Source organism: Leopardus geoffroyi, chromosome A3, assembly GCF_018350155.1.
Source record: "Leopardus geoffroyi isolate Oge1 chromosome A3, O.geoffroyi_Oge1_pat1.0, whole genome shotgun sequence".
Classification (NCBI taxonomy): domain Eukaryota; kingdom Metazoa; phylum Chordata; class Mammalia; order Carnivora; family Felidae; genus Leopardus; species Leopardus geoffroyi.
Window position 1 is genome coordinate 78,965,439 of NC_059336.1, and position 22,932 is coordinate 78,988,370.

Below are 22,932 nucleotides of genomic sequence, written 5' to 3' on the forward strand. Positions count from 1 at the left end.
GGAGGGAAACGACTTTATCAAAAAACAGGTTAGAGGACAGGGGAGGGAGTCTCAAGTATGTAGCCGTGGTTTGGATCTGTTTGTAACCTAAAGGGAAGTAAATCGAGTAGATTGTTCCAGTTGGACCTTTGCAGGATGCTGGCAAGGTTCATGAGGCTGTTTCCCGGCAGAGGGAGCAGCTTGAGCAAGGCTGGGAGGCCTTATCGATAGTATTAAGTTAGCGCTGTACTAAGTGGCAGAAGAGGGGACCTTGTTTTTGCTTGACCCGCGTCCTCCCAAGTCCCTGATACAGTGACCCTCAGAAGGCTGATATCTAGCAGAGAAGAGGAAGTAGAAAGCATTAAAGGATTTTTTTTAAGGGTTGAGCAGAACAATGCCATAGCTACTGCTGTAGGCCGAAAAGGAAATTGGGGTGGTTCACATGACATTTGATTTCACTTTGTCTGTGGTTTTCATGTGAGAATACAAGTGTAGTTTAAAATATTTCAACTTTCTCTTTACCCACTTCAGTGACCCCAAACTTTAAGATAATTTTGTAAATTTATAACTTCAAAGCACATTTAGAATAAAAATGCAAAGATGATCTGAAATATTTGGCTAATTTATTATTGGTTACCAGAAAGATTTTGTGTGAAAGTAGTAATGGTGAGCATTATAAATAAAAAAGGTCAGACTGCTGTCAATTTACACAAAATTCGTTAATATGTGGCTTGAATACAATACTTCTAATTACCTTACAAGGGAGAAAAGAACCATTTACACAGAGGGTAGCGTAAGCCCCACAGCATTCAGGAAGAGGGTACAATTTAAATTTGTTTAATGGCACTGTATTTTGTGCTGTTGTGAGAGCTGATTTCCCTAAATTGAAGGGGAAGAAATTTAAAGGAATGGAAAGCTGTAGAGCAGTTATCTCTTTTTTTGTTTTTGTTTGTTTTCTGTTTTTTTGTTTTTTTTGTTTTTTGTTTTTTGCCTTTTCTGGAGTTGCATTAAAATGGGACTATTTAAAATATAACAAGTTATTTGGGGTGCCTGGATGACTCAGATGGTTAAGCGTCCAACTTCCGTTCAGGTCATGATCTCACGGTTGGTGGGTTCTAGCCCCTCGTTGGGCTCTGTGCTGACATTTCAGAGCCTGAAACCTGCTTCGAATTCTGTGTCTCCCTCTCTCCCTCTGCTCCTCCCCTCGCTAGTACTCTTTCTCTCAAAAATAAATAAATTGGGCGCCTGGGTGGCGCAGTCGGTTAAGCGTCCGACTTCAGCCAGGTCACGATCTCGCGGTCCGTGGGTTCGAGCCCCGCATCGGGCTCTGGGCTGATGGCTCAGAGCCTGGAGCCTGTTTCCGATTCTGTGTCTCCCTCTCTCTCTGCCCCTCCCCCGTTCATGCTCTGTCTCTCTCTGTCCCAAAAATAAATAAAAACGTTGAGAAAAAAAAAAAATTAAAAAAAAAAATAAATAAATAAATTAAGTAAATAAATAAAAATAAAATATAACAAGTTATTTAAATTGGAATTCAGTTGTTTGAAAACTGCCAAGGAAATTTTTAAAAAGGAGTCTGGGTATATTTTCCTTAATCACTTGTAAAGGCCTTAGAGAAAAAGATGCAATAATTACAAATTCTTTTCCTGTTTTGAAACAGTAATTGAACCGAAAGAGTAATAGGAGAAAAATTTTTGCTTAGTTTATCTTTGTTTAGTTTAGATTATTTGTAGTAAGGTAGTATTGGAACCTCAAAAAGTATTTTTATTGATTACCAAGCACTTTAGACCATGTCTTTATTTCTCACCGGATGTCATATGTAAATAGGTATGTGTAGTTGCATATGTTATCTGTATAACGTAAAAGTAGGAGATCATAATCTCATAGGCAAAATTATATAAGTACCATGAGTAACTGGGACTTTGATATGTTTATGATTCTAAATTTTGTTCAGGTAAATTACCAAATTAATTATTTAGGATTTCACAGATCAGGTTCTATTAAGTTGTCTTTATTGCTTGTTTGTTTGTTTGTTTGTTTTTAACACGTTGATTTTTCTGTCTTTTGGCACAATTAATTAGAACAGGTATTGCTAAGAAGAATGTTCCTTGTCCACTTAGGGTATGCGTAGGCAGTCATTACTCTTGTATATTTATGATTCTGTTTTGCTTAACATAAGCAAAATTGGCTATTTTATGTCTGAACTTAAGGCTTCTCATTGTTCCAGTAGAAAGTACGGAATGCTCTTATGCACACATAGGTCTGTTTCCTAATAAGCAGTACGGTCTTTGGTAAAATATGTTTTAATATTTAGATAATTGATTTTTATTCACAGTTTTCTTAAGTATAGTTCTGTTGTGTCATACAATAGGAAGTACATGAAGAAGTTGTTTTTGTAAGCCACAATACTTCCAACTCTGTGGTGTGAGTTTCAAGAGAACTATAAGTATTTCTCTTGAGTAAGGGGAAAAAAAATCAGTGTAGGTATGATGCAACTTAATCTTTAACGATAAAGCTGGAAGCTGGAATTGGCAACTAAAGCAAATGACTTTTTTAAGTAGAAGACTGCACACTGTAAACACGAAGGCTGTTTCAGACTTGCCACCCATGAAAACGTAGAGACAATAGTGGTATGAAAGAATGAAGGTGCTGACAGAATGAAGTGGTATGATAGAGTGAAGGCACTGAGTGAGTGAAATGGCTAGGGAGGAATCATGATGAATCATAATTGGTACCATCTGGGGGGTGTGTAGTATCTTTCCCAAATACAACTTAGGAGGCTCAGCATTTCCTTTTGTCCTGTCCTTCTCTCATCCGCATTCTCTGCAAAGGATTGTGTTTGTAGGCACATGACCCAAATACTTGCATGGGACATACTTATACTAAAAACCAGTCAATATTTGTTTAATACTTTTTAAAATTGGCATCCTGTAATGTTTAGTTTTAAATTTGGCAGGCTTTTTAAAAAAATATATTTATTTATTTATTTTGAAAAAGAGCATGCGCGCACAAGTGGTGTAAGGGGCAGAGAGTGAAGATACAGAAATCCCAAGCAGGCTCAGTGCTGTCAGCACAGAGCCCATCCGTGGGGTTTGATCCCACATACCGTGAGATCATGACCTGAGCGGAAACGAAGAGTCAGTCGCTTAACTGACTGAGTCACCTAGGTGCCCCTAAATCTGGCAGTCTTAATCAAGACAGGTGATTTGGTATTGCCATTTATTTTCAATTTAGTTAAATACCTGAGTAATCTGGGACAGATTTTAAATATTTCTCTACTTTTTCATCCCAGAAGTTAAAATTTTTTTCGAGATCCTCCCCGCCCCCGAACACAGTGAAATCTCTAGCACTTAACCAACTCTTACATCTTTTATTTACCTTATGCTGCATATATCAGTCAAATACACATCCAGAACTTTCCTTACTTGGATTCTTAAGGCCCATTTCCGAGTCAGCCTCAGATATTGGAATAAATCTGGACTTTAGTCCATAATGAAGCTGGTTTTATTCCAGTTCTGCTACTCTGTGAGATAAAAATGAGAGAATAACTATTATAAAGGCTTGTTTTTAGGAACCCATAAATACCCATCAATGTTAGTTTTCTTATGTAGTGGAGCTGTTTGGGGACTCAGACCTCTAGGAAATGGGACTTTCTAGAGATAGTTTGAGTATCCTGACATTCTAGAATTCTGTGAAACCTTAAAAACTTACAATAATAGGCTAGAACAGATGCTAGATAGAAAATAGTCTTTCAAGAATATATAAGACTACCCATTTACTTTTAAACAATTTGAAATGGTTTTCTGTATTTTTAAACTAGGGGAGAAGAATTTAACAGTGATGTTTGGAGGCAGTGTATCTTTTCTCTGTTGTCCACTTAAATGATACTGAACATTCTGAAAAGAAAGTAAATAAAAAACTTCTTAGTAGATAAACTGTGTCCTTTTGCTAATGATTGATATAACTTATCCTTCATTTGATTTCTTTGGCACCTTCTGTGTTATTCTCTTTCTATCCTGTGGGAATAGGCTTAAGTTTTCTTTGCCCCTTTGTTAACTGAATGCCATTCTATGTGAGAAATGGTAACTCTAAATTTTGATCATAATTAGGAAGAAATGGAAAAGCTCACGTGTGTCTTAAGGTAGAGAAGATTATCACCACAATTCAGTTGGGTTCCTAGGTTTGAGGAATGACAAATCTTTTCTTTTTCTCCAAAGTGAGTGAAGGTGATATTTAGAAAAGTGTATATTGTTAGCTCCATTTCCTCCTTTGACTCTCAGGCAGTCTGTTATCCAGTACTTCTGTAAGAGAGATGCGGTCTGTAGTCAGTTATTCTCAGCTGTGGTGTTGACATTTTAGTGTGTTATCATTTGCTTCCTGTATTGTAACGAGTCTTACTAATGATAGTTAAAATAATAGTTTTGCAAACAATTTACCTTTTAAATAGATCGCTGTGATTGGAGACCATCCCATCATAATGCCTTTTTCCCTTGCTTATGTTTGGCTAAGCTTCTTAGACTGGGAGAGAAAGAAGACTTAGAAGTTGTCAGAATTCCTCTGCCTAGTTTGTCTATCACCCAGCTCATACTTGTATATGAATTTTTGGACTGCTTCCTAGATATGTGCATTGTTTCTGCTGCTTTATGTTTTAGGGCAGTGGTTCTTTTTTTAAAAAAAAAAATTTTTTTAACGTTTGTTTATTTTTGAGACAGAGAGAGACAGCATGAACAGGGGAGGGTCAGAGAGAGGGAGACACAGAACTGGAAGCAGGCTCCAGGCTCTGAGCCATCAGCCCAGAGCCTGATGCGGGGCTCGAACTCACGGACTGTGAGATCGTGACCTGAGCTGAAGTCGGACGCTTTAACCGACTGAGCCACCCAGGCGCCCCAGGGCAGTGGTTCTTAATCAGTAGTGTGTTAGAATGGTTTGGAAGGCTTTTTCAGAAATATGTTGGGGCTTTAAAGATTTCTGTTTCTATTCAGATCACAGGTGGGATCAGGGCGTGTATGTTTTTTGAAAAAGCTTCCTAGGTAATTCTGATACATACCCCCACTGTGAACTCTGTTCCAGGAATTTCATTGGATCTAAATACTGACTTCCCTATACCAAGATGCATTATCTTCTTAAATTAAGTTGCATTTATTTTAGGTTATTTGCTGTAATCAGTTATTGTGACTTTACCCCCAGTGGTTTTTATGGTTGGGTTTTTTTGTTTGTTTTTTAATTTGATCCATTGGGGTCCCAGCTATCATATTTGCTAATGTCATTTATAATTTTTTTCTTATAACTTCATAATGTTGAGCTTTAGCATCTATAAAATGGGATAATAATTCCTGTTCTGTTTTTATGAAGATTAAAGTTGAGAGGATCAAATAAGAATATATATAAGAGTACTTTAAAACAGTGTTATAATTACTGTAGTTAACTTTTTACTGAACAATTAACACTGGTTCCCAGTGCTGGCTATAAGGTTTTAGTTAAGGTGTCTATTTCTGACAATTAAAGCTCCATTTTTAACTTTTATTTCAATGTAATTAAAAAAATTTTTTTTAAGTTATTTTCTTTTTTAATTTTTTTTTTTTTTTTTTAACGTTTACTCATTTTAGAGACAGAGAGAGACAGAGCATGAATGGGGGAAGGTCAGAGAGAGAGGGAGACACAGAATCTGAAACAGGCTCCAGGCTCTGAGCTGTCAGCACAGAGCCCGATGCGGGGCTTGAACTCACGGACCGCGAGATCATGACCTGAGCCGAAGTTGGTCGCCCAACTGACTGAGCCACCCAGGCGCCCCAAGTTAATTTATTTTTGAGAGAGTGTGTGTGCAAGTGGGGGAGGGGCAGAGAGAGAGAAGAAGACAGAATTTCAAGCAGGCTCCTTGCTGCCGGCGCAGGACCCCATGAGGGACTTGAACCCACGAACCATGAGATCATGACTGAGGTGAAATCAGGACTGGCCACTTAACTGACTGACCTACTTAGGTACCCCACAATGTAATTTTTTTTTTTTATTTTAAAAACTCAAATAGCACCTTTTTTTTTTGCCTAAGTGCAAATAAAAACATGAATATATCTTGCAAATATTTTGGCTATATTTCAGATGTTTTACAATATTGTTAAAAATGCAGGGGTCAACCCTAGCTTTTGTATAGTATTGGTTAAAGAAAAGTGCAGTAATCAAGAACTACTTAAAAGAAATTTCAACTTTTCAAAACTGTAGTGATTTGAGATAATCTTACTTGAGAGTACTTATTTTCCCTACAATTCCCTCATTGATATTTTACCTTCTTCCACTCCTTAGATGACTACATTTCAACACTTTTTTCAGGAGAGTGGCATTTTAAGATAGAGCACTGAGGAAGGAAATAACTGGTACACTGTACTGATGCGTGATATAGGTGATTTATAGTTGGGAAGTAGTTTTAAATCATAAATACAGATAAATTAGACTGTAAATAAGTATGAAGGTTAGAAAAGTGTAGCAGTTCTGGTACCCACAAAGCACTGGTTTTTTTCCTTAGTAGGGAAACCTACTGAAGGATCATCAGTATGATCCTTCAATGTTTGTGTAACTTACACAAACAAAAAGATTTTTAGATTTTCAGTTATTCATTCTCCAGATGTTTACCAAATATCAGTCTATAAGGCACTGATGAATACGTCACAATTCTTGCCTTCAAGTAGCTTGAAAAGAAATAAGACCAGTAACTTGATGAAATAAAACAAGTTGCTTTTTTTCAAGAAGAAATAAAACAGTGAGTCTCCCCTTAATTATAGTAATTTGGAATAATTGTCATAAACAAAATACTATGGCAAATTAGAGGAGGGGGAGATTATTTCCAGCTGGGGGAATGTAGAATATTATAATAAACTGTTGGTTGCTCATGAGACTTTTTTTTTTTTTTTTTTTACCAATAAAGAGCTTCTTCAATAGGAAGAATAGATTTCAAAGGGTTTTAAGTACTTGATGTTATATGATAACTAATATTTTTCATTTTTATAATTTCACATTTTTAAAAACTATTTTAATCTTTCAGCAACTGCTCTTTTCTTGTCTATAGCCTTTTTTCAAAAACGTTTTCTACTTTAAGGTAGTGTTGTGTAACCAATGAAATATTTGAAAAATCATTATGAGCCTAACTAGCACTTTTGCTCACACTCATCTCCCAAAAGTTAGCCACTTACCATTAATGATATAATTCTGTATCAACTTCCCACCAACTACCTTTAAATAAATAGTGGGCAGGGATTTATTTGACCCTTAGTTCAACCACATAAATTATTTTATGTATCACTTTAAAATATTGTTGAGTATTGAGAGGAAAATGTACTTTATTTTCACACACTCCTTCAATAATATATAAGGATATGAAATATTTGAAACTGAAATGTGAATTTGAGTTATTTGAAATATGTGAAGTTGAAACACTCATCTGCATGCCTTACATTTTTCAGTAAAATTGAAATAAGTGTTAGGAACAAGATTAGGTTAAAGTCCGTTTTCCCTGGCTCTTTGTCTTTTGCCTAAACAAATAGGTAGTAAATTCAAACAGGAGTCTGAACCAACCAATTAATTAAAGGTAACATTAACACTTCATTCAGTAACCCAAAGTAGAAACTGTGGAGCCTCAGTGATTCTTTACTTGCTCTTAACCCTAATGTTCAGTGACCAAGGAGTGTTAATTTTATGTTTTCAATAATCCTTCATCCTTGTTATCACTACCATATGTCAGACGTGCCCTCATCATTGGGCACAGTAGCATAACAGCCTCTGAACTCATCATCATGCTTTCTCCTTTCTTTCCAATCTGTCCACTGCCATCAGAATTCTTACTCTAAAATGTCAGTCTGATCATATGGTTCCCCTGCACAAAACCATTCATTGATTCTTTGTCACTCAGAAGGAAATCCAAATCCCCAGTGTACTCTGGCATTTGGTTCTAAAGGTGAAAGTGTATTACACGTTCATTATGGTTATATTGGTGATTCTTAAACTTTCTTTTCTGTGCTGCCACGACTTTGGACTCCCTGCTGAATGCCTACCTTTCTCCCTTCCCCCTCTGCTCTCTCCACCCTTTTGCTTCATTAATTCTTTTTCCTTTAACACAGGCATGTCTGACTCTTTTGCTCTTACTGTCATTTTATGCACAATTGTTAGCATAAACAAAATTTTGTTTTGTTGGACTCTCCTATAGTCTAATAATTTGTGTTGTTTGCCTCATTGTTTTTTTTTTTAAATTTTTTTTTTTAATGTTTATTTATTTTTGAGACAGAGACAGAGCATGAACAGGGGAGGGTCAGAGAGAGGGAGACACAGAATCTGAAACAGGCTCCAGACTCTGAGCTGTCAGCACAGAGCCCGCCGCGGGGCTCGAACTCACGGACTGTGAGATCATGACCTGAGCGTAAGTCGGCTGCTTAACCGACTCAGCCACCCAGGCGCCCCTGCCTCATTGTTTTCTAAAGTCTTGAAAGTACCAGTTGTTATAACATCATGGTATCACTATAAAATCATTGTTTTCAAGAAAGCATTTGAAATTAATAATAGTAGACAACATGTATTGAGTATTTCTTATAGGTGTGTTACTTGGTAAGAACCGAACACACATTACCTCTAATCCTCACAACAACCCAATGAAGTAGGTGCTGTTATTATTATTCACATTTTATAGAGTAGGAGACTTATAAGATACAACATTTCCAGTGTGTTTGCTATTAAGATAGGACTAAGTAGGACTCACAAGACCTCTTCCTCATACTGTACTGGGAAGACCCATTGTGTTACCCTTTTGAAGAGCTTTCTTGCATTCTAACAGAAGATAAGTCTTTAGTCAAAGAAATTGATTATCTAATTGTGGGAATTTAAAAGTCAGTAAGCTGATTGAGGGAATTTTTTTAATGGAAGACGTCTTTACCTCCCTGAAGTAAAGACACATTGCTAAGTACCCTACTTGTAAGCACACTTGAGTGTCTCCACTGAGCTTTCATTTCCACAATATGGATCATAAGAGGGGGTAAACAAACATGCACGTGTTCTAGGGCAGCTCTATTGACATATAATTAATGTATGATAAATTACACATGTTTGAAGTATGCAGTTTGATAACTTTTGACATAGAAATACGACTCTAAGCATCATGATCACAGTCAAGATAATTAACATATCCATCATCCCCCAAGTTTCCTCATCCACTCCACACCCCTGTTCTTAGGTGATCAGTGTTCTGCTTTCTTTGATTATAGTTAGTTCATATATTCTAGAGTTTTATATAAATGGAATCCTATAGTATGTGCTCTTTTGGTCTGGTTTCTTTCAGTCAGCATAAAGTTGCATGTTTTAAATGACATTTGTTATAGAAAGTAAGTAATTATTTTCTTTTCCTCTGTTGTGTCTTATACTTTAGCAAAGGTTTAGATGGAACTGATTGAAAATTGTGGTGAGCTTAAAATCACTTCTGGAATTTGTTTGGATATACTATGTATCAATCCTTTAAGATTCCAATGGAGATATTTAAAAAACATATCCTTCTGCAAGGATTTAAATGCATTTTCAATTTCTTATTTTTCTTTCTTTTTAATGTTAATTTTTGAGAGAGAGCAAGAGTGAGTGAGCGTGTGGGGGTGAGGGGAGAGAGAGAGAAGGAGACACAGCATTCAAAGCAGGCTCTAGGCTCTCAGCTGTCAGCACAGAGTCCAACACGGGGCTGGAACTCAAAACCGTGAGATCATGACGGGAGCTGAAGTTGGACACTTAACCAACAGAGCCACCCAGGCGCCCCTGTATTTTCATTTTCAATTAGCCGTCTTTTAGTACTGTTAAGAGTCTAATGCAAAATCAAGCAGTTAAACTCACTTTTGGAGTATGATATTGCACTTCTGAAGACTATCTTCTTGACCCTTCTGTGGGAATCTTGAAGGAAACCCTTCTACTTGTTCTCATATGAGAAGTGGATATCTCTGAAGTGGGTATTTCAGAACTTCACACTGGCATTAGCTGTAGATATTAAATGATAGAGTACTACCTAATAAATATGATTTGAGTGATTTGTGTTAGCATTATGTTAATTATGAGTGGGAGAAGAAGGTGCCTTTACCATTCAACCTTGGGTAATTGCATTTCAACTTTATTATTTAATATTGGGAGGGAAAAATTTTTAGTCTGCTGTTTTGAAAGAAACAAAATGGTTAAATCCATTATTACTGCTATTCTAATTTCACTCTCCCTCTTTTTCAAATTTCCAGGTGGGTATAACCCATGTATAGAGATAATTGAACAGCCCAGGCAGAGGGGAATGCGTTTTAGATACAAATGTGAAGGGCGGTCAGCAGGCAGCATTCCAGGGGAGCACAGCACAGACAACAACCGAACATACCCATCTATCCAGGTAATAGACCATTTTCCTGTGTGTACCTAACTCTTAATTGCTTCATATTTTAGCTATAGCAATTACATTAAAGACCCAGTTTCTTCACAATGTGCTGTCATTTCTACTGTGGCTTAAATATATACTTTGAAGGGGTATTTATGGTATGACAGTGAACAGAAAAGCCTGGCATTCAGTGGCCCAACATTCAGGTGTTTTCTCATGCTCCATGATAATATTATGGTATAACTTGTTTTAAAAGGAATATGGGCAGAATCAGATTATGTGACCAATTGAAATTAGTGCAGAAAATAGTACTCCAAAGAACTGAGAGGTAAATTATTCCCTTCTGGTATTCTCTGGAAAGTTTCATCCAAACTGCATTTGCCAGTCAACTGGACTTTATTTATCTGGTGCTAACTGCATTATATATATTCAACTCTCATTTAGTAGATCAATTCTTAATGAGATAAATTTATGGATTATATCTTTAATTTCCCTCTTTTTCAGATTATGAACTATTATGGAAAGGGAAAAGTGAGAATTACATTAGTAACAAAGAACGACCCATATAAACCTCATCCTCATGATTTAGTAGGAAAAGACTGCCGAGATGGCTACTATGAAGCAGAGTTTGGACAAGAACGCAGACCCTTGTTGTAAGTACACAGTCACAGATCTCTTTAGGAATAGGATAAGCATAGGATGCTCTGTTTACTATGCATGTACATCTGTTATTTTTTAGCAGAATAGAGTAACTTCTCATTCTACTTTTATTTACTATAGTGTACCTTTAAATTTTCTTACCATTTGCTTAGAACCACCCTTTTATTCTTTACTAGTGGACAGCCCATGATGGTAGCAGGAATACTTATTGTTACTGAAGGTATACATAAAATTATTTCATGCTGTGATTTTCTTTCTTAGTTTGAACAATTTATGAAAGGTTTTCTTTCATATATTTTACTTTGTCCTTTCATTAATAGTTAAAAATCACCAAATACGAGAAAATCAACTGGAAAACTGGAATTATTATTTAGAAAAGGACAGGTTATAAAAGTAACATACAATAGTAATTCTAAGATAAAAAAAAATCATTTAACACTTTGGTGTTGGTGAGGCTGCCACAAGATGGGTCCATTATCATGTTGGTGATAGTACAAATTAATGAAACCCTTCTGGTATGCACTTTAACATAGGAAGAACCTGAAAAATATGAATGTCTCTTGAACCGGCAATTCTGTTTCTAGGAGTTTATCCTCAGGAAACAATTAAGCTTAATTTAACTATAGTGATATTCATTGCAGCTTTGTTAGTAAAAGTAAAAAGTTTGAAGCAATTGAAGTAATAAACAGGGAGGGACTAGTTAAATAAACTGGTACATCCAGGCAATAAACATAACATTGCAAATATCTCTTTGTATAGAAAGATATTCACACTATGTAAGATAAATTGGTTTTAAAACAATATGTGATTAAAAATATATTTTTTTAAAAAATGTATGTGTACATATACTTGGTATTAATAGTAGTTGTCTCTTGGTGGGTAAGATTGTGGGGTTTTATATTTTTCTTTTAACTTGTGTTTATTCTATAGTTCGTTTTTGTGATGAACATATATTGCCTTTGGGGAGAAAATGAACCTAATTACGACAGGGAAAATGTTAGTAGCCTCCTTCTGTATTAGTAGTGACTATTTAGAAAATATACTTTAAATTTATTATTATTTTTAATGTTTTTATTTATTTTTGAGACAAAGAGAGACAGAGCATGAGCAAGGGAGGGGCAGAGAGAGAGGGAGACACAGAATCTGAAGCAGGCTCCAGGCTGCAAGCTGTCAGCACAGAGCCCGATGCGGGGTTCGAACTCACAGACTGTGAGATCATGACCTGAGCTGAAGTCGGATGCTCAACTGACTGAGCCATCCTGGCGCTCCTAGAAAATATACTTAAAAATATTCCTCTCACAATAACAACATAAACCAAAAATAATTAATAATACACATGTGGCAAGAAATATTTCCTATTTATATTATTTGACCTCCCAATGCCATTTTACACTGTGGACCCTTCCTTTCTTAGAACATTCTTATTTCTTGATTTCTGTGAAAATAACCTCTCCTGTTTTACTTCCTGCTTTTCTCAATCTTAGTTACAGGCAGTTAAATTTTTGGACTATCTTGGTTATGTTCAACAGTGCCCTTTATGGCTGTCCTGTTTATCCCCCCAATCCAGGTTTAAGGATCACATATTGTATTTACTTGTCATGATTATTTAAGTTGTCATGATTATTAAAATCTCCCTTAATTCAGAACAGTTTCCCAGTCTTTTTTGGTCTTTCATGACATTAACATTTTTGAAGAGTCTGGGCTGTTTTGAAGATTGTGTTCAGTGTGGATTAGTCTGAATGGTTGCTGGTTTATATTCATGTTAGTAACACGAATAATACATTCATGTTAACCCGAAACAATTTGGATGAGAAATCTACAGAGGTGCTGCTATGTTGTTCTCAAAATATCCCTTCAGGAGACATGGGATATTAGTGTTTTCCATTGGTGATGTTAATCAGCATTCTATTGTAAAGAAAAACTTTCCCTTTTTCCCCTTTCCTATTAAAAAAAAAAAAAAATAGCACTGTAGCCCCATGGATTCTTATATACACTGTACTGTAGTCCATTATTGGCATTATTATTTTGATGTTCGGGTTGACCCATATTTGACCAATGCAAGCCCCTTCAGCCTGTTTCCTGTGTCCTTTTGATATGTTCCCATCTTTCTTTGAGCACTTTTTTACTTTCTGACACAGCAAAGTGTTGAAGACTTACTTGTACTTTTCTTGCCCCAGCTCTGAAATCAGTTTTTTTCTAAGGAGCCCTGGTTCCTTTCAGTGGAGAATGGTATTTAGTCCCGTTGTCTTTTTGACATATTCTTGTAAATATCAAAACACCTCAAATAGAGTATTCCCAAGACCGTGATTGTACCATGATCATACTTTTTTCTCAGTTCTTCTTCCAATGTGCCTTATCTCAGTGGTTGCTATAAAAGCCCCAAACTTGGGTATCATCCATGACACCCCTCCCACAGATGCATACTTTGAATGCATTAACTAGTATTTCTTAAATATGTCTTGAATCTATGCACTTTCCTCGGTGACCTCCATCACCACCACACTACCTGTAGTCTAAATGTAAGCTGCCAGAATAGCCTCCTGACTCGTCTGCTTGCATCTTTTTGTACTCCCCCTCTCCCCCCTGCTCCCCAAGTCTGTTCTCCACTTTAGCCAAAGTGATCTTTTGTAAAAGTTAAGTTAATTTATTCAGAGTGAGCTTTTCAAATACAAATCTGAATGTCAAATCCCCATTTAAAATATTTTAATGGCTTTATGTGGCTCTTGGAATAAGGACAGCATTCCTTATTGGCCTGTGAGGTCCGCATGGTCTCCTTGTATTTGTAGCCTGCCATTATACTGTGCTTTCCTTGAACTTTATACTCCAGTCATAGAGGCCTTCCTTTAGTTTGCTGTGTTTACAATGCTCTTCTGTAGGGACCTTTGCTTGTTCTGTTCCTCCTGCCTGAAGTCACTTTACTCTTCTCTTCTCCTACTTCATTTCTGTTTATATTAAGTATCAGTTCATACAATAAACCTGTTTGTCCATCCAGAATTGATCAAGTCTCTCCCATCAAAGGCTCCTATGACAAAGTGTATGTCCCCCTTATCAAATTTGTTAGGATTTCAGTTTAGCATTTGTCTTTTGTTTTTTTATTTTATTATTATTGTTATTATTTTTAATATTTTTATTTATTTTTGAGAGAGAGAGACAGAGTGTGAGGAGGGGAGGGACAGAGAGAGAGGGAGACACAATCTGAAGCAGGCTCCAGGCTTGGAACTGTCAGCACAGAGCCCGATGCGGGGCTCAAACTCGTGAACCATGAGATCATGACCTGAGCCAAAGTCGAATGCGTAACCGACTGAGCCACCCAGGCGCCCCAGCATTTGTCTTTTGCATGTGATTATTTAATACTTCTATATCTGCTTCACTAGACTAGAGGTCAGCAAACTTTCTCTGTAAAGAGCCAGATAGTAAATAGTTTAGTCTTTGCAGGCCATATGGTCTGTGTTGAAACTGCTCAATTCTCTTGTAACATGAAAGCATGCCTAGACAGTATGTAAACAAATTGGCTTGTCTGTGTTCCAAAAGATCTGTGTTTGCAAAAACAGGTGGCGGGCCAGATATGGTCTGGGGGCAATAGTTTGTCAGCCCCTGCGCTAGACTGTGAGCTGCATGAGGGGAGGGATTGTATGTCCCCATAATTTTCCAGACAGTTTTGGTACAGAGTAAGAATCCAAAATTTCATTCATTAAATTTTTTGTCAAAGAAAAATGAGAACCAAGCTATGAATCTTTCAAAGAAGTAGAATACTTTTGAGGAAGAGGATTATGGTTTCAGGGTTTTGAGAAGGGATTACGTATTCCAGATTTATTTTTTAATTATTGGAAGCAGAGGAAAGAAATGTCAAAGGTGTCTTAGGTGCTAACAAAATCACAAGTATGGTGAAGGTGAAGAGCAGGAACATAAGACAGCATGAGCATGGAGAAGGGCAAACAAGGCAGGCAGCCTCCTGTTGCAAAGTGCTGTTATGAAGTTTGAACAAATAGTAATGTTATTATAACCAAGTTTTGCTTCCTTATTCACACCCACCCAGCTTTAATGATGTCATGGTTTTTCCATGTGGGAACAAGTATGACTAGTGGTGGTAGGGGAGTTCCCCCCTCCACCATCTATGCTACAATATGCAAATCAGTAATATTTGTAGCTATTGAGAAGTTTTCCATAAATGACATTTTAAAACTTTTGTTAAATATTATTCACATTAAACAACTTTCTAATTTAAAATGTTTCAGTGTTTTCTTATGAATGATTATTATAGCTTCATATAATATAGCATAAAACATATTCCATTGCTACTAGCAGTGAAGTCAGGGCTCAGAAATCAAATGTCTGTGGAATGGATCAGGGATAAGAGGACTAGCAGGCACTATAGTAAATTGGAGAGCCCTGCATAAGTGGGGCTGCAGGTGCTCAGCTCTAGCCAGGTGTTTCTGTGCCAGTCTACTGTTGCCAGACCTTTAGAATGTTGAAGAGAAGCCAGAAATCCATATATTTATATTCAGTTAACTTGATTGTTAACTGTGCGCATTTGTTTTTTTATTTAAGGTAGGTGACACTTTTATGGGCTTAGTAAAACATACCTGTGGGCTTCAGCTTATGGACATCTTTTTACAACTTTTTTGTTCGGGAGGTCAGTTTTAGCTTTGTGGTATCACTTTCCTGTTAATCTTCATCTATTTTGGTATATTTGACATAGGTATAGGATATATGCTTGATTTTTGCAGTATCCTTCGGTAAAACCTCATTTATATGTCTTTGTATTTAACTGTAAAGCAGTTTGAAAGTTCTGTTTTCCTTCTAGTTTTCAAAATTTGGGTATTCGATGTGTAAAGAAAAAAGAAGTAAAAGAAGCTATTATATCAAGAATAAGGGCAGGAATCAATCCTTTCAATGGTAAGTATGCTTGGTATAATTATTTCTGTTATTTGGGTATTGACCTATTTGTGTTAGTGAATTCTATTTGTATCTCAAACCTGTGCTTTAAGAGCTACCTTAAGTTCCATGTTCACTTTTCTACTTGTTAGCGTATACCTATATCTGAAGAATGAAGAATATTTAAAATCTTTCATAGTGTTGGAAAAAAAATTCTTTGGCAGACAAGGCTTTCTGGTATCTATCAGTGGAAAGTGCCATTGTTTTCTATAAGAAAACCTCAAAAATGTTCTGATTCTTTTTGAATGTGGCCTTCCTTTTGCCACCCCAGCAGATAGTATACATTACCTTTTCTGAATGTTGAATAGGCACTGTGGTTATAAGATATTGAAGTACATTTAAATCAAGGGCATATTCAACAGCAAAATTTAAATTAATCCCAGTGTGGAAGAAGATGTATAGAAATAGTAGAAGCTATACAAAATATTTTCATTAGTGTATTTATGTATAAGGCTAGATATTTACTGGTTAGTAGGTTTTGTTAGGGATGGAGTGATGCGATGTAATGCCTGGCAATTATAAGCACTCTGTGTTGTTTGGATAGATAAATGCTGGCACTACAGTTAGTCTCCATTGTAAGTCTTCTGCAGCTACTTAAATAAGCATAATTCAGGAATTGAACGACTATAAAATTTTCAAAGAATACATTTCTCTGTCATATTTAAGACATCCTTACATTGTTGGGGCATCTGGGTAGCTTAGTTGGTTAAGCGTCCAACTCTTGGTTCTGGCTCAGATCGAGCCCCGTGGGAGGGATTCTCTCTCTCTCTCTCTCTCTCTCTCTCTCTCTCTCTCTCTCGCCCAGGAGGTGCTCTCTCTCTCTGGCACTCCTGGTTTCATGAACTCTGTCTCTTTCTTTCAAAATAAATGAATGAACTTTAAAAAAAAAAGACATCCTTATATTGTTGGTTGTTTGTTTTTCCTGGATGTATAAAAATAATTTAAGGGATATGAAGTGAAGTTAAGGAATATGTTGATAGCCAAGTGCAGTGTTTGTATGAATCATAAGGTCTGCATCTCTTTTCCCTAGTCTTTATTTTTCATACTATTTAGTATAATGCTAAAAGCAAAAGTCCCCTTCAGCCTTCCTCATCAGAGGAGACGACTGTTAAATTTGATGTGTATTTTTCTAGAATTTCCTTTATATATGCATAGCTGTCTCCCTAGTTTAGCAGCTTATCATCTCGTAGTTTTTACAGTGGTGACTACTGTAGGGTAGGTTGCCGACATTTAACTTGCTGTAGTCATTTACCTATTAAAATAATACAGGGTGCTTACAGTTGCACTACTCCAGATAGTGCCATCCCCGGCAAAATCCACTAAACAGTAAATAAATATATATAAATAATATAAATGAATATATACAAATATACACATATATTTTTTTATATAATGGAATCATGCTATACTGCTACTGCTTGTTTCTTTGTACTTAGGAATAGATCTTAAATATCTTTCCATGTTAGTACTTTTGAATCTATTTTACTTTTTAACAGAGTACTCTGTTGTTTGGACAGACCATAATTTGTTTATCTAGCCATCTATTCATGAGCGTTTAGGTTTTCATTTTATTAAAAAAAAAAAAAAACAACTCCATTGAATATATAAACTTTGAGTTCTTGTATGATTATTTCCTTAGGATAAATTTTCAAAAGTGGAGAATTTCTGGGTCAAGAGTCTGCTCATTTTCATTGCTCAAGTAAAAACCAAAACTTAAAAATTAAAGAGTCCATCTAAGTTTAGATGTAGTATAAAACAGGGAAATGTAGCACAAAACAAGGAGATCATAAATAATAGCTACCATTTATTAAGTACTTTTTGTATGTCAAGAAGTAAATGTTAGGTGCCTATGTATGCTATTTACTTAATCATTGTAATGGCACTTCTTTTCAGAAGAGAATTCCAAAGCTTTGGTTATTTAATTTTCTCAAGACGTGTAGCAAATGGCAGAGCTGGAATTCAAGTCTGGATATGACTCCAGTGGAAAAGCAAAAAAGGAAAATGTAGATGGGCCTTCTAGACGTTTTTTAGGTTTTTTTGTTTTTGTTTTTTTACACCAATCCAGAACCAGGCATGATGTTAATAACACTCATATAGCACTCAGAGTAGTTCCTAGTACAAAATAAGTGCATTACATATTTATTTCATTAAATTTCTTTTTTAATTTTTAAAAGTTTCTTTACTTCTTTATTTATTTAAATAATCTCTACCCCCAACGTGGGGCTGGAACTCACAACCCCAAGATGAAGAGTCACATGCTCTTCTGACTCAGCCAGCCAGGCACCCCTTATTTCATTTAATTCTTATAACAGCCTCTGAGGTAGGGACTATTGTTGTTATCTCCATTTTATAAATAAGGAAATGAAGGGATAGAAAAATTAAGTAGTTTTCTCAAGGTCATATAGTTGGTAAGTGATGGTACTGGGATTTGAACACAGGTAGCCTGGCTACCAGGCTCACGATCTTCTCTCTACTGCACTGCCTAGGTGGATTTAGATTTGGGGAAGGGAGCAATCCTGCCGGTTGAGCCTTCACAGTATTTGTGCTTTTGGTTGTTATTTAGTTTTTTGTAACATCCCTTTCTTCCCCATAGCCCTTTTGCTCCCTCTTTAGTTTAGGGACCTACCATCTCACAGTTTGAATTGTAGTAATCTCCTCCCCCCACACCCCAGTAGAATAATCTTCTTAGAATAGTGCTTTAGCATATTATTCTGATTAAAACGTTGAAATGACTCCTTTAAAAGTTTAAAAACTAAATAGCCCTAAATTGAAAGTCTTCCACATGTAGCTCCAGCATATCTTTCCTGCCTTCTCTTCCACTGCTCCTCTTCATGAACCCCTTGCTATTCCAGCAAAACTCTTTCGGTCACCTACCCTAACCATTTCTCCACCATCTTCTACATTTTTCTCACTACCATTGTAGGAATGTAAACTTACATCATTTATAGCTGGACTGTTGCTGATAGCCCTAAACTTGTGTTCCTGCCTCTGTTCTTAATATCCTCCAAGCAGTTTATACACTCTGCATGCAAAAATATCCTTCTAAAACAATAGGAATTCAGTGGCTCCAAATAATTTTCAGCAGTGGTTCTCAAAAATATACTTCATACTTGCTAAAAATGTAGATTCCAGGTCGTATTCCCACTGATTTGCTAGGTCTAGCATGGGGTCTGGGATGCTGTTTTGAGAAATCTCTAGCTCCATGTTTCTTAACTTACTTGACTGTGACTCACAGAAGAAACAGCTCTTGTTTCTCCACCAATACATACATATGCACACATACATACATACATCAAGCACTGTTCTTACTACATTCAGTATACTCTATTCCGTGCCTTTGCATTCCATTTCTTTTTTTCTTTTTCTCTTTTTTTAAAGAAAATGCTTTTCTAACACACCAAATTAATTTTATAACCAATGGGTCCCAAACTCTTACTGAAAATGTCAATCCACATCCACCTCTATGTGTATAGTGGCATTATTTACAATAGCCGAGACAAGGAAACATCCCAAATGCCCATTGATTGATGAATGGATAAAGAATGCTATATATACACAATGGAATATTATTCAGCCGTAAAAAAGAATGAAATCTTGCCATATGCATTGACATGGGTGGAACTAGATTATAATGCTAAGCGAAATAACTCAGAGAAAGACAAATACCATATGATTTCACTCATGTGGAATTTAAGAAACAAAACAAATGAGCAAAGGGAAAAAAAAAAAAAAAAGAAAGAGCAAACCAAGAAACAGACTCTTAACTCTAGGGAACAGACGGATGGTTATCAGAGGGGAGGTAGGTGGGGGGATGGGTGAAATAGGTGATGGGGATTAAGGAGCACACTTGCCATGGTGAGCACCAGGTGATGTATGGAAGTGCTGAATCACTATATTGTACACTTGAAACTAATATAGCACTGTATGTTAACTAAGTGAAATTAAAATTTAAAAAAGAAAATGCTTATCCAACCACCAAATTAATTTTATGACCACTGGGTCCCAAACAATAATTTGAAAATCTCTTCCATAGATGATTCTGGTGCAAGCCATCCATGGACCACGCTTTGAGAAACTCTGATCTACTTGCTAGATTCAACTTCTCACTCATAGCATTCAAAGCCTTTGATCATCTGATCCTTGTTTTCCATTCCAACTTCTTCTCTGGCTTGCATCCTCTGCTTTGACTTCCTGTCCCTCCTTCCTCTAACACTGAGTGCACACATATGTGCTTTGTTTTTGCCATCTGAAATATTTTGCCGTGTTTGAAGAGCCACATTCTTTCTTGCTACTGTGCCTTTATATACGCAATGCCCTTACGTGGAATGCCCTGATCTACCTAGTAAATTCTTCCTGCTCAGCCTTCAAGTTTATTTTTTTTTTCTTTCAACGTTTTTTTTTTTTATTTATTTTTGGGACAGAGAGAGACAGAGCATGAACGGGGGAGGGGCAGAGAGAGAGGGAGACACAGAATCGGAAACAGGCTCCAGGCTCTGAGCCATCAGCCCAGAGCCCGACGCGGGGCTCGAACTCACGGACCGCGAGATCGTGACCTGGCTGAAGTCGGACGCTTAACCGACTGCGCCACCCAGGCGCCCCTCAGCCTTCAAGTTTAAAGGTTGCCTCTTTGAAGCTTTCTGTGACCTTGCCACAGAGAAAAGTATTGTTTTCTGAAAATGTTGTACATCTTTCCAATATGATTTGCTATGCCTTTGTGTGTTTCTCCCTCACTGATTCCTGAGGCTGTGAAGGACTGTCTTCTATGTATCTCTAACACACAGTCTAGTGTGTGGCACATGGTAGGGGCTTAATTAAAATTTGTTGAAAGAGAAAATGAACAAATGAATGAGTGAACACACCTTGTTTGTACTTGTCTACCAAAAATATTCAAGTTGCTTTCCTTATCTGAAATGCCCTGAGAGCCTTTTTAGCTCTGTTGAGCCCAAGGTAATATCCCCCTAATTATACCAGTCACTCAGCAATTGGTCATGAAAAGCTTTGTGACATCTGTTGGATTATTTAATTCTCCAGCAGTTGTTTTATGAGATGAATTTTGTGCTCATTGTGGACAGGATCTATGACGGAACTTGCTTATATGTCACTTTGGTACCTAAACCGTATATTTATATTACTGTTAAAACAAATATCTTCACAATATATTTATATTACTGTTAAAACAAATATCTTCACAATATCTTATATTTCACTTTGGTACCTAAACCGTATATTTATATTACTGTTAAAACAAATATCTTCACAATATCTGAGGTAAAAGTTTCCTATTTATATACAGTAAGTTATGCATCTTAACTACTAATGCATTCATTCCTTCAATAGGAATGCTACCTCATTCAGTCTTTATAGTCCTAGGTTGTGGTAGGTGCTTGGGATAAGTTAGTGAACAAAACGAACAGAAATTCCTGCCTTTGAAGAGCTTCTATTTCTGTGGAGAAACACCGACAATAAACAAATTTACTAAGTAAATATAGTAGGTGATTTATTAGGCAATGAAAAGTTCTCAGGGGGAAAAATCAGTGTAAGGAGTCAGGAATCTGTAGTTAAGGGGAAAAGGTTATACATTTAAATAGGACGGTTAGAGTAGGCTTCATTCTCTATTGCAGTATAGTTTTCATAATAGAAATTATGGTTATTATATGTTATTGTTTTCCTAGAATATTGAAATAAGACCTAAAATGTACATTTCTCTTTTTTTAAGTTCATTTTTTTATTTAGAGAGAGAGTGAGAGCGAGTACAAGCAAGGGAGGGGCAGAGAGAGAGAGAGGGTGCAGAGCCTGATGAGAGGCTCAAACCCACAAACCATGAGATAATGACCTGAGCAGAAATCAAGAGTTGGATGCTTAACCGACTGAGCCACTCAGGCGCCCCCTCAAATGTACATTTCTAATACTAAGCAAAACAAAATCTAATCCCCTTGAAAAAACTCAAAACACCAAAAACTAATTTAGATAACTCAGAATTATCCTTTTCTTTGGTTGTTTATTTTATTTTTGGGATATACAAGTTCAAATTCTACCATGTACATAGAAATTTGTCAGGGCTGAATTTATACTTTTTCACAGGTGTATCACTTCACATAGGAAAATTCTGTTAGTACTGTAAGAGATTAGTTGACTTTGTTTTTGTGATCTATATTTATGATATATAGAAACAGTAAAATTGGAAGTGTTTAGTAAAATAGGACCTGCACTTTCTGGTCTATAGGCTGATGTTACATCATTGTGACAGTCTGTTTTCTAGACATCAGGTATCATGTGAAAATACAAAAACTGGTAAGAATTATTCTTAACTTTCTGTAGGATTAGTTTATGTACTATATCAACTAGTATGTTTTAAGGGCATTCCTTACTTTTCTTGCTATTAATTCTTTGAAACTATCTCTTACAAAAAAGGGATATACAGCAATCAAGTAGTGTTAAACTTGAGGTTTCATGTAAAAATATTGTTCAAATTGTCAAAGATGTGCTGAAATCTAAATTGCACAAAGAATTTAATGAAGGGTTCCAATATCCGTTTTTTTTTTTTTCCAATATCAAGTTTTAATAGTGTCCACTTAGCTGGAATAAAAGAATAGCAGTTAGACTTCATAGAGGACTCTTACAACAAAAGCTGAAAGAAAATTAACTTATTTATCATTTTCTAGCTATGTGTTTAATGACGTACAAGGAATTCTAATATTCATTGATTAAAATCGATAGGATTTTGACAATAAAGAATTTTACAATTCAGTTTTATTCAGTATCTTATTATTTTTCCATATAGAGAGGACACTGAGTTGTTACAAAGACTATTTTACGATTGAGTTTGGGGGGATTATCTTATATTGGTAGACTGAAAGATAACACAGTTTAAAAAGACAAGTGGTCTCTAACATAGATTCATTCTGGTCTCTAAAGTCTGGTTTAATACAAGAAAATATAAGAGCCTTTCCTCACAACTTTAAGCTTAAAAAACAAGAAGAGGGGCACCTGGCTAG

At 36.2% G+C, this 22,932-nt stretch overlaps 1 protein-coding gene and 1 long non-coding RNA gene across 2 annotated transcripts in view; one reads left to right on the plus strand and one right to left on the minus strand.

Moving 5' to 3' along the window:
• REL (REL proto-oncogene, NF-kB subunit) overlaps positions 1-22,932 on the plus strand; it is a 40,182-nt gene that overhangs the window by 965 nt on the left and 16,285 nt on the right. The window contains exons 2-4 of the mRNA XM_045446140.1: positions 10,215-10,357; positions 10,847-10,995; positions 15,807-15,898. Coding sequence (XP_045302096.1) covers positions 10,215-10,357; positions 10,847-10,995; positions 15,807-15,898 — 384 coding nt within the window. The remainder of the gene's footprint in view (positions 1-10,214; positions 10,358-10,846; positions 10,996-15,806; positions 15,899-22,932) is intronic.
• LOC123580830 lies at positions 3,330-21,375 on the minus strand. Its single transcript, XR_006703482.1, has 3 exons — positions 21,284-21,375; positions 4,106-4,277; positions 3,330-3,499 (listed from the first exon to the last, which is right to left on the minus strand). It is a non-coding gene; the product is annotated as an uncharacterized LOC123580830 (long non-coding RNA).